General features: G+C 38.6%; 1 protein-coding gene across 3 annotated transcripts in view; it reads right to left on the bottom strand.

The window, feature by feature from the left end:
- STYXL1 (serine/threonine/tyrosine interacting like 1) overlaps positions 1 to 12,864 on the bottom strand; it is a 66,003-nt gene that overhangs the window by 40,405 nt on the left and 12,734 nt on the right. For all 3 annotated transcript variants that reach the window (XM_070411537.1, XM_070411540.1, XM_070411538.1), the window contains exon 3: positions 2,443 to 2,504. In XM_070411537.1, coding sequence (XP_070267638.1) covers positions 2,443 to 2,504 — 62 coding nt within the window. The remainder of the gene's footprint in view (positions 1 to 2,442; positions 2,505 to 12,864) is intronic.

Below are 12,864 nucleotides of genomic sequence, written 5' to 3'. Positions count from 1 at the left end.
ACCGACCTGATGTCGGGAACCAGACAGAGCATCCAGGATGCAATAATGAACAAAGCATACTCCCACTCTGGACTCAGAGAGAGCAGTATGTTCAGAGATCCGCATGGACTTTATTTCCTAGATCTTAAGAGACCACTGGTTGTAAGATGCATCACCAATTTAACAACAGTTGCAATCAGGAGTGTACATAAAAAGGGGGATTTATTGGCATATAACAATACTTCAGGTAGGGCAGGGAGCAACTGGTCCCGAGTAAAACCTGAACCAGGGCTCTAAAGCCCAGACCTCCCTCTCAGGCTCCACTCCTCAGCTTCCCCTGCACACTGACTTCACCTTCTCAGACAACTTTTCCTGAGGCCCAAGTCATGGCCACTAGGGATAGCGATGCTCAGACTCCCATCCTCCAAACTTCATTACCAAAATAGAAAGATCTGCCTTCTTTAATTTCAATTCTAAGCTGTTCAGTTTTTATCCTTGGCTGATTTGTGGCCAGGGTTTGGATACTATTGTGCTGAGCACCACTAGACCCCCCTGGTTTGAGCAGGGAGAGAAGTTCCCCCTCAAAAAAGGGCGGGGTGAGGGGGAGTGCCAGGCAGAAAATAACAGATGTGTTTTTCAGGCAGATCAATTGTAGGATACATTCCAATTTTAGAAATGTGAAAATATGGGGGGCTGGGCATCTTAGAACCAAGGAAATGCAGCAGGGCAATGCTATTGAGGTGTTAGGTGAGAGAAGCATGCTGGAGATAAGGCTGGAGAGGGAGGTGCATCAGGTAGAGAGGCTCTGTGTCCTACAGAGGCTGGGAGTTCCCTAAAGGCGCAATCTACTGGCATAAACAATGGTGAAGGGAGGCAAGAGGTGTCAGTCTGCCTAAGGGGTTCTGAAGGGCTGAGATAGAATGGCTCTTTTCCAGAGTTGGGGGTGCTACAGAATCAAAGGGACATGCAAACTTGAGAGTTGAGTTGAAAACCGAAGGCCATACATCTTGAAGGGGCTCTGAATAGGCTACAAAAAGCAAAGAAGGAAATGCAGGGGATTTAGAGCTAGAGGAATGGAGCCAGGGAATTGAAAATCCAAGAGCAAAAAAACAAATAGAAAAACACACCAAAAAAAAAAGATAAAGATGGATTGTGTTTGGGAAAGCATATTAGGCAGCAAGCTTATCCTGGAAAAATACATGAGCCAGGGCCCATGCTCCTTGTCGAGTTATGTCTGGGAAAGAGCTAGAGTTAGGCCGAAACCGGTTTGGCTCAGTGGATAGAGCGTCGGCCTGCGGACTGAAGGGTCCCAGGTTCGATTCCGGTCAAGGGCATGTACCTGGCTTGCGGGCACATCCCCAGTGGGGGGTGTGCAGGAGGCAGCTGGTCGATGTTTCTCTCCCATCGATGTTTCTAACTATCTATCTCTCTCCCTTCCTCTCTATGAAAAATCAATAAAATATATTTAAAAAAAAAAAAAAAGAGCTAGAGTTAGAATTACCAAAGTGGCAGTGGGACACACTTTTAGAAGTAAAACTGACAGGACAGCTCAACTATGTGCATACTTGAAGCTGGAAGCTTGGGTAAGATCTTTTTTAAAAAATGTATTTTATTGATTTTTTGCAGAGAGAAAGGGAGAGGGATAGAGAGTTAGAAACATCAATGAGAGAGAAACATCGATCAGCTGCCTCCTGCACACCCCCTACTGGGAATGTGCCCGCAACCAAGGTACATGCCCTTGACCGGAATCGAACCCGGGACCCTTCAGTCCGCAAAGAGACAGAGAAGGAACCAGGGAGGTAAGAAAGAGCCTGGAAGTCAAGGGCAGAGAATGTGGTTAGGACTGCAGAGATAAGAGGTGGATCCTGAGTGAAGGCTGCCAGGCTTGACAATGTCTTGAGAAAGAAGATACTCCGCGGAGGTAGAGAAAAGGGCCTCACTCCCTGAGTCGGGCATGGTGACTGCTGAAGAAGGGCTTTGTCTTTTTAAATAGTTGGAATGGAGAAAGGAAGATGGGGAGGGATCTGATGGAAATGGGAGGAAGCTGTTTCAATCTTTGAGTTCCAAGTGGAATAAACCATATTGGATAAATGTATATGGAACAGACTCTCTTCTGGTCTGTTCCCTAAGTAGAACAAAAGCTCTAAGAGGGCAGGGACAATGAATTAAGGGCATCTTGTATTTTGTTCTATCGCCAGGGTCTAGAACAGTGCCTGGCACATAAAGGAATTAAATCAATATTTGTTTGATGAAGCTTTTGACCATGGTGGTAAGAGGGACACTCTAGGGAGTGTGTGAGAGTGTGGGAGACCCTCATGTTGGATGCACAAGGGTGGTCCTGCCTCTGCTGCCCAAAGTGTCCAACAGTACATGCCACCTCCTGGATCTAGGATAAAACTTCCCACTCTTCCCATCCTCTGTAAGACAGCCAGCCTGCCCCAGATTCTGACTCTACCAGGATACCTTCTTCACTCGACGGGCTGTAATCACATGGCTTTCATCGTACTCCTGTTTGGAACGCACATCTGAAAAAGAAGAGTATTTAACTAATAACTGTATTTGCAAAAGAGCACATGACCAAACTACTTAGAAAATTCACATCATCATCATCATATATTTGTTTGACTGGTAAGTGATAGCTACTGTCAGCTTAAAACTCCAGGTGTTGTTCCACTATTCTGAGCTGCCCATACCAAGACTCACCTGCCCCATTACAACCACACATCCCTTTAAGGGGTAGTGAGACCTTGTATCTTGATTCAGGGGCAGTTTTCTCTGAGGCCCAAAAGAATGAGGAGGGGAGAAATCAAAGCAAGGGTGAGCGCATTCTAAGTGCCCCCATGGGATTTTAGACCCTAGAACAGTGATGGCGAACCTTTTGAGCTCGGCATGTCAGCATTTTGAAAAACCCTAACTTAACTCTGGTGCCGTGTCACATATAGAAATTTTTTGATATTTGCAACTATAGTAAAACAAAGACTTATATTTTTGATATTTATTTTATATATTTAAATGCCATTTAACAAAGAAAAATCAACCAAAAACATGAGTTCGCGTGTCACCTCTGACACATGTGTCATAGGTTCACCATCACTGCCCTAAAACCTAAGAGCTAAGGTTCTAATGCTCCTGCAAGGACAAAAGGTACATTATTGATACTCCTCAAAGTTGGGGAAACATGGAACAGAAATTAAGCCTAATGCATAAATGCTACATATGACTGTTATCCAAAATATAGAGTTCCTAATGTTCAACAATAAGAAAACAAACAACCCAATTTAAAAATGGTTAAAATATATGAACAGACACCTTACCAAAGAAGCTACACAGATGGCAAATAAGCAAATGAAAAGATGTTAAACATCATATGTCAGAAGGGAATGGACAATTAATACAACACTGAAATATCACTTCACAGTTATTAGAATGTCAAAAATCCAAAACATGGACAACACCAAAGGCTGGTGAGGATGTGGAACAACGGGCACTCTCACTCATTGCTGATGGGATGGCAAATTGGAACGACCATTTTGGCAGTTTGGCAGTTTCTAACAAAACTAAACACATTCTTATCAGCAATCATATTCCTTTTATTTTACCTCTGTATTTCCCCACACAAAAGCCTACGCACAGATGTTTATAGCAGCTTTATTCAGAATTGCCAAAACTTAAATGCAATCAAGATGTGCTTAAGTAGTGAATAAACTATGGTAGATCCAGACAATGGAATATTATGCAGTGCTAAAAAGGAAACTGCTACAAAGCCATGAAAAGACAGAGGAAAGTTAAATGCTCATATTAGTGAAAGAAGCCACTCTGAAAAGGCTACATACTGTATGATTCTGACTATATGACATTCCTGAAAAGTCAAAACTGTGGAGACAGTAAAATGATCAGTGGTTTCCAGGGGTTAGTGGGAAGAGAGGATTGTAAGAGCAGTGAAACTATTCTGTATAATGCTATAATGATGGATACATTTCATTATATATTTGTCCAACCCCACAGAATGTACAACACTTAGAGTGAACCCTAATGTAAACTATGGACTTTCGGTGATAATGACGGGTCAAAGTAGCTTCATCAGTTATATATACCGTGATGGTACTGGATGTTGATAGCTGCTGGGGAGGCTATCTGGGGGCAGGGAATATATAGAAACTCTCTGTACTTTCTTTTCAATTTTGCTGTGCTAAAACTGAACATAAAACCTAAAAAACAATGTCTATTTAAAAAAAAACATAAGGAAGCATTAACCATAAAAGAAAATATTGACAAATTTAATCCTTCAAATTAAGAATTTCTATCTCTTTTCATAAAAAATACAATATTCAGAAGGTAAAAGGGCAAGCCACAGAATAAAGAAAATATCTGTAACACAAATAACAGAAGATCTGTACCCAGAATGTATAAAGAATTCATAAACCAATGGAGGAGAAAAAAACTTCAGACATCTGAAGATATCTTTATTTTAAGACATCTTTACACTTGGGTTGCGGGAAACGAGTTAAGTCGGCTCGCGTGAATTGCGCGTACTCCGCGGGAGCCGTCTTAAACTCGGTTCATATAGATTTGCGGTGGAGTGCGGGAAACATGTAAACTCGGGCCGATTGTAACTGCGTATTACCAAATATTTCATTTCAATCGAACCCATACTTCAAAAGATATAGGCATTTTAACGCGCCATCTTATATTTTGGCGGGAAATTCACCCGCAACCCAAGTGTTTAGAAACAGCTCAAGGTCACATCCCTAGAATAATCCCAGCCCCCCCTTAAAGTACCTGCCTAAGAAAACTCAAGACTGCCACAAGAACTTAACTGGTTGTTCCACCCAACACCTGAAGATAGGGGGGCCCTGTCTCCCAGCCTCTGGGGAGACAGGAGCCTTACTTGGATGAGTGCTAGTTAGCAAACCCAGATGGACTTCACTTGGACTAGTCCCCATCCCCTTTGTTGTGATTTTTCACTTCCGTGACTCTACGGAGCCCGTGTTTGCCCAACACCGTACTCCCTCACTCTCCCTTTAAAACACCAGTCAACTCTGTGCAAACTGAAGTTGAGTTCAGTTCATTCTTCTCCTTATTGCAGGAGTATATTACTGATTAAAATCTGTACTTACTTTTTTTAGAAGTGAAAATTTATTTTTTTTCAAGAAAAACGATTTTAAATATAAAAATGTTACATGCAATAAACGTTAACATTTCAAGAAAAATTATCTTAAATATAATGTTACATGAAATTATTCAAGAAAAAAGTGATCTTAAATATAGTAATATTACATGCAATAAACATTAGTATTTCAAGAAAAAAAGGATTTTAGGTATAATAATATTATCATATGTCTCTTGGCTTTCTGGATGTCCTCTTTTGAAAGGTGTCTATTTAGATCCTTTGCCCATTTTTTGATTGGATTGTTTATCTTCTTTTTGTTAAGTTGTATGAGTTCCCTATAAATTTTGGAGATTAGGCCCTTATCAGATATGACTTTGGCAAATATGTTTTCCCACGCAGTGGGTTTTCTTGTTGTTTTGTTGATGGTTTCTTTTGCTGTGCAGAAGCTTTTTATTTTGATGTAGTCCCATTTGTTCATTTTTTCTTTAGTTTCAACTGCCCTAGGAGCTTTATCAGTGAAGAAATTGCTTTGGCATATGTCTGAGATTTTGTTGCCTTTGGATTCTTCTAGAATTTTTATGGTTTCCTGTCGTACATTTAAGTCCTTTATCCATTTTGAGTTTATTCTTGTGTATGGTGTAAGTTGGTGGTCTAGTTTCATTTTCTTGCATATATCTGTCCAATTTTCCCAACACAATTTCTTGAAGAGACTATCTTGGCTCCATTGTATGTTCTTGCCTCCTTTGTCAAATATTAATTGAGCATATTGGTTCGGGCTAATTTCTGGACTCTCTATTCTATTCCACTGATCTATATGTCTGTTCTTGTGCCAGTACCAGGCAGTTTTGAGAAACAGTGGCTTTGTAATACAGCTTGATATCTGGCATTGAGAGGACATCCAGAAAGCCAAGAGACATATGAAAACATGCTCAAAGTCACTAATCATCTGAGAGATGCAAATCAAAACAACAATGAGGTACCATCTCACACCTGTCAGAATGGCTATCAACAACAAATCAACAAATGACAAGTGCTGGAGAGGATGTGGAGAAAAAGGAACACTTGTGCACTGCTGGTGGGAATGCAGACTGGTGCAACCACTATGGAAGACAGTATGGAGTTTTCTCAAAAAACTAAAAATGGAACTCCCATTTGACCCTGTGATCCCACTTCTAGGAATATATCCCAAGAAATCAGAAACACCAATCAGAAAGGATATATGCACCCAGATGTTCATAGCAGCACAATTCACCATAGCTAAGATCTGGAAACAGCCTAAGTGCCCATCAGTAGATGAATGAATTAGAAAACTGTGGTACATCTACACGATGGAATACTATGCTGCTGTAAAAAAGAAGGAACTCTTACCATTTGCAACGGCATGGATGGAACTGGAGAGCATTATGCTAAGTGAAATAAGCCAGTCAATGAAGGAAAAATACCACATGATCTCACTCATTCATGGATAATAAAGACCATTACAAACTTTTGAACAATAATAGATACAGAGGCAGAGCTGCCTCAAACTGATTGTCAAACTGCAGTGGGAAGGCCAGAGAGGGTTGGGGGGCAGAAGGGAGGGGAGTAAGAGATCAACCAAAGGACTTGTATGCATGCATATAAGCATAACTAATGGACATAAGACACTGGGGGGTAAGGGAGGGCAGGCGATTGTCAAGGGCGGGGGGGGGGGGGAAGGACACATATGTAATACCATTTGTAATAATTATTATAATATTTTTTTAAAAGAATAAAAAAAAATAAAAAAATATTATCAAAACTGTACCAACATTGTATGAGATCAAAAAGTTGTAGGAAATATTAAAAATCTGCAAATAACAGGATTACTTCTATTAGATTCTAAAATATTTATTTTCTCTACTGGCTCTATTTTTGTTCATCAGTTTATGTTGTTCATTATATTCCACAAATGAGTGAGATCATGTGATATTTATCTTTCTCTGACTGGCTTATTTCACTTAGCATGATGCTCTCCAGTTCCTTTTTCTTCACATCCTGGCCAGCACTTGACGTTTGTTGCTTTGTTGATGATAGCCATTCTAACAGGTGTGAGGTGGTACCTCATTGTCGTTTTGATTTGCATCTCTTGGATGATTAGTGACTTTGAGCATGTTTTCATATATCTCTTGGCCTTCTTTATGTCCTCTTTTAAAAAGTGTCTATTTAGGTTCTTTGCCCATATTTTGATTGAATTGTTTATCTTCCTTTTGTTAAGATGTATGAGTTCCCTGTAAATTTTGGAGATTAGACCTTATCAGAGATAACATTGGCAAAGATGTTCTCCCATGCAGTGGGCTTTCTTATTGTTTTGTTGATGGTTTCTTTTGCTGTGCAGAAGCTTTTTATTTTAATGTAGTCCCATTTGTTTATTTTCTCCTTAGTTTCCATTGTCCTAGGAACTGTATCTGTAAAGATATTGCTACAACATATGTCTGATATTTTGCTGCCTATGGATTCTTCTAAGATTTTTATGATTTCCCATCTTACATTTAAGTCCTTTATCCATTTTGAGTTTGTTTTTGTGTGTGGTGTAAGTTGGTGGTCTAGTTTCATTTTTTTGCATGTATCTGTCCAATTTTCCCAACACCATTTATTGAAGGGACTGTCTTGACTCTATCGTATGCTCTTGCCTCCTTTGTCAAATATTAATTGAGTATAATGGCTTGGGTTCTCTCTTCTGTTCCATTTATCTATATTCTGTTCTTGTGCCAGTACCAGGCAGTTTTGAGAACAGTGGCTTTGTAATATAGCTTGATATCTGGTATTGTGATCCCTTCAACTTTGTTCTTCTTTCTCAGGATTGCTACGGCTATTTGGGGTCTATTTTTTTTCCAGATGAATTTTTGGAGAGTTTGTTCTAGGTCTGTGAAATATGTCATTGGTATTTTAATGGGGATTGCATTGAACCTATAGATTGCTTTGGGCAGTATGGACATTTTAATGATGTTGATTCTACCAATCCATGAACACGGTATATTCTTCCATTTGTTTATGTCTTCCTCTATCTCTTTTTTTCAATGTCCTGTAGTTTTCCGAGTATAGGTCTTTTACCTCCTTAGTTAAGTTTATTCCTAGGTATCTTAATTTTTTTGTTGCAATAGTAAATGGGGTTGTTTTTTTAGTTTCTGTGTTTGTTATTGGTGTATAAAAAAGCCATAGATTTCTAGGTGTTAATTTTGTATTCTGCTACCTTGCCGAATTCATTTATTAAGTCTAGTAGTTTTTTGATGGAGTCTTTGGGGTTTTCTATGTACAATATCATGTCACGTGAATAAGGATAGTTGTACTTCTTTTCCAATTTGGATGCCTTTTATTTCTTCTTCTTGTATAATTGCTATGGCTAGCACTTCCAGTACTATGTCGAACAGGAGTGGTGAAAGTGGGCATCCCTGTCTTGTTCCTGTTCTTAAGGGCAATGGTTTTTGTTTTTGCCCGTTGAATATGATGTTGGCTGTAGGTTTGTCATATATGGCCTTTATCATGTTGAGATATGCTCCCTCTATTCCAACTTTGCTAAGAGTTTTTACCAAAAACAGGTGTTGGATTTTGTCAAATGCTTTTTCTGCATCTATTAATAATATCATGTGATTTTTTTCTTTCAATTTGTTTATGTGATGTATCACATTTATTGATTTGTGAATATTGTACCAGCCTTGTATCCATGGAATAAATCCCACTTGATCATGGTGTATGATCTTTTTAATATATTGCTGAATGTGGTTTGCTAATATTTTTGTTGAGAATTTTAGTATCTATGTTCATCAGGGATATTGGCCTATAATTCTTTCTTTGTAGTGTCTTTATCTGATTTTAGAATTAGGACAATGCTGGCCTCATAAAAAGAGTCTGGAAGTGTTCATTCCTCTTGGATTTTCTGAAATAGTTTGAGGAGTATAGGTGTTAGTTCTTCTTTGAATGTTTGGAAAATCTCCCCTGTGAAGCCGTCCAGACCTGGGCTTTTGTTTGGTGGGAATTGTTTTTTTGTTTGTTTGTTTTATTTTTTATTTTTTATATTTTATTGATTTTTTACAGAGAGGAAGGGAGAGAGATAGTTAGAAACATCGATGAGAGAGAAACATCGATCAGCTGCCTCCTGCACATCTCCTACTGGGGATGTGTCCGCAACCCAGGTACATGCCCTTGACCGGAATCAAACCTAGAACCCTTCAGTCCGCAGGCCGACGCTCTATCCACTGAGCCAAACCGGTTTTGGCGGGAATTGTTTTATTACTGCTTCTATTTATTGATTGTTATCAGCCTATTCAGGTTTTATGATTCTTTCTGATTCAGTTTTGGGAGATTCTATTTCTCTATGTCATCCACATTGCCGAGCTTGTTAGCATAATAGTTATTCATAGTATATTCTTACAATGCTTTGTATTTCTGAAGTGTTTGTGGTTACTTCTCCACTTTCGTTTCTGATTTTATTTATTTGGGTCCTCTTTGTTTCTTGATGAGTCTGGCTAATGGTTTATCAATTTTGTTTATCCTTTCAAAGAACCAACTCTTGGTTTCATTGATTTTTTTTGTATTGTTTTTTTTAGTCCCTATGGTATTTATTTCTGCTCTAATCTTTATTATTTCCTTCCTTCTACTTACTCTGAGCTTTTCTTGTTGTTCTCTTTCTAGTTAAATTGTAGGGTTAGATAGTTTATTGCTGATTTTTCTTGTTTTTTGAGGTATGCCTGTAGTGCTATGAACTTCCCTCTCTGGACTACTTTTGCTGTGTCCCATAGATTTTGGGTTGTTGTATGTTCATTTTCATGTTTCCAGGAAGTTTTTTATTTCTTCTTGGTCTCATTGGTAACCCATTCATTGTTTAATAATATGCCATATAGCCTCCATGTGTTTGAATGTTTTGGGTTTTTTACTGTAGTTGATTTCTAATTTCATTCCACTGTGATTTGAGAAAGTGGTTGATATGATTTCAGTCTTCCTGAACTTGTAGAGACTTGTTTTGTGCCCTAACATGTGGTCTATTTTTATGAATGATCCATGTGCACTTGAGAAGAATGTATATTCTGCTGCGTTGGGGTGAAATGTTCTATAAATGTCTATTAGATTCATCTGATCCATTGTGTCCTTTAGAGTCTGTTTCCTTGTTAAATTTTTGTCTGGGAGTTCTGTCCAGTGATGTCAGAGGGGGGTTAACGTCCCCTACTATGACTGTATTGTTGTCAGTCTCTTTGGTAAAGTCCTCTAGAAGTTTTTTTATATAGTTAGGTGCACCTATATTGGGTGCATATATGTTTACCAGGGTTATATCCTCTTGTTGGATCAATCCCTTTAGGATTATGTAGTGACCTTTGTTGTCTCTTGTGATGGCCTTCATTTTAAAGTCTATTTTGTCAGATATGAGTATTGCTACTCCAGCTTTTTTCTTTTCCACTTGCATGGAAAATTTTTTTCCATCCCTTCACTTTCATCCTGTGTTTCTTTGTTTTGAGGTGGGTCTCTTATAGACAGCATGTACTTGGGTCATGTTTTTGTATCCATTCAGTTACCCTACCCCTTTTGATTGGAGCATTTAATCCATTTACATTTAGGGTTATTATTGAGAAGAACTTATTTATAACCATTTTAATTCTGTATGGCTAGGTTCTCTCTCTGCTTCTTCTTCACAGCAATCCCTTACAGCAATACCTTTAGCATTTCTTGTAATCCTGGCTTGGTGGTGATGAACTCCTTTAAGTTCTTTTTGTCTGGGAAGCTCTTTGACTGTCTATTTTGAATGATAGCCTTGCTGGATATAGTAATTTTGGTCTCAGATCCCTGCTTTCCATCACCTTGAGTACTTCATGCCATTCCCTTCTGACCTGTAGAGATTCTGATGAGAAATCAGGTGTCAGCCTTATGGGAATTCCTTTGTAGGTAACAGATTTCTTTTCTCTTTCTGCCTTTTAGATTCTCTCTTTATCTTTAATTTCTTGCAGTTTAATTATGATGTGTCTGGGCATGGTTCTATTTGTGTTCTTCTTGTTTGGGGTTCTCTGTGCCTCCTGAACTTGTGTAACTTTTTCCATTACTGGGTTAGGAAAGTTTTCTGCCATTATTTCTTCAAAATCCTTCTCTATTCCTTTCTCCCTTTCTGCCTCTTCTGGCAGACCTGCTCTTCTAATATTACTATGTTTCATGTTGTCCCACAGCTCCCTTAAGCTATCCTCATGTTTTTTTAATTGTTTTTTCTTTTTGGTTCTCTGATTGAGTGGTATTTTCAATTCTGTCTTCTAATTCACTGATTCAATCTTCAGCTTCCCCCAATCGCCTGTGTATTCCTTCCAATGTATTTATCTGATAAGGGCCTAATCTCCAAAATTTATAGGGAACTCATACAATTTAACAAAAGGAAGATAAACAATCCAATCAAAAAATGGGCAAAGGATCTAAAATAGGCACCTTTCAAAAGAGGACATTCAGAAAGCCAAGAGACATATGAAAACATGCTCAAAGTCACTAATCATCTGAGAGATGCAAATCAAAACAACAATGAGGTACCATCTCACACCTGTCAGAATGGCTATCATCAACAAATCAACAAATGACAAGTGCTGGAGAGGATGTGGAGAAAAAGGAACACTCGTGCATTGCTGGTGGGAATGCAGACTGGTGCAACCACTATGGAAGACAGTATGGAGTTTCCTCAAAACACTAAAAATGGAACTCCCATTTGACCCTGTGATCTCACTTTTAGGAATATATCCCAAGAAACCAGAAACACCAATCAGAAAGGATATATGCACCCAGATGTTCATAGCAGCACAATTCACCATAGCTAAGATCTGGAAACAGCCTAAGTGCCCATCAGTAGATGAATGAATTAGAAAACTGTGGTACATCTACACGATGGAATACTACGCTGCTGTAAAAAAGAAGGAACTCTTACCATTTGCAACGGCATGGATGGAACTGGAGAGCATTATGCTAAGTGAAATAAGCCAGTCAATGAAGGAAAAATACCACATAATCTCACTCACTCATGGATAATAAAGACCATTATAAACTTATGAACAAAAATAGATACAGAGGCAGAGCTGCCTCAAACAGACTGTCAAACTGCAGCGGGAAGGCCAGGGAGGGTTGGGGGGCAGGAGCAGGGGGTAAGAGATCAACCAAAGGACTTGTATGCATGCATATAAGCATAACCAAAGGACATAAGACACTGGGGGGCAGGGGAGGCCAGGGGATTGTCAAGGGTGGGGGGGAAAAGGAGACATATGTAATACCCTTTGTAATACTTGAAGCAATATATATATATATATATATATATATATATATATATATATATACACACATATATATATATATATATAAACAAGTGAAACTAATGTTAGCTGGATAGGAAAGCAAGAGAAGATACTGAGGGTAGGAGCCATGAATTTAACCATGAAAATCATTCTTGTTTCAAAATGAAATAATGGACACAGAATTTCAATTTGGGATAAAAAAATAGTTCTGGAGCCAGACAGTGGCAACAGCTGCACAACAATGTAAATGTACTTTAATGTCACTGAACTGTACACTTTGAAATGATAAATTTTATATGTATAAATTATCACAATAAAAAATAAACATCTGTGGCAGGTACAGATGTTATTTGCATACTGCCTTAGACTGTCTCAGAATAATATATTTTCTATGGAAGAAAGTAGCTTTAAAAATCAAATTTCAACTTATTGAGAATAAAGAGAGAGTATCCCCTCTTATCATGGTTCCATACTTGAGCAGGTATAACAGTTACCTATAAACATGGAGAT

The sequence above is a fragment of the Myotis yumanensis genome, unplaced genomic scaffold (assembly GCF_028538775.1).
Source record: "Myotis yumanensis isolate MYYU_CA2020_CCGP unplaced genomic scaffold, mMyoYum1.0.hap1 SCAF_4, whole genome shotgun sequence".
Taxonomy (NCBI): domain Eukaryota; kingdom Metazoa; phylum Chordata; class Mammalia; order Chiroptera; family Vespertilionidae; genus Myotis; species Myotis yumanensis.
This window is presented reverse-complemented; position numbering and strand designations above follow the sequence as displayed.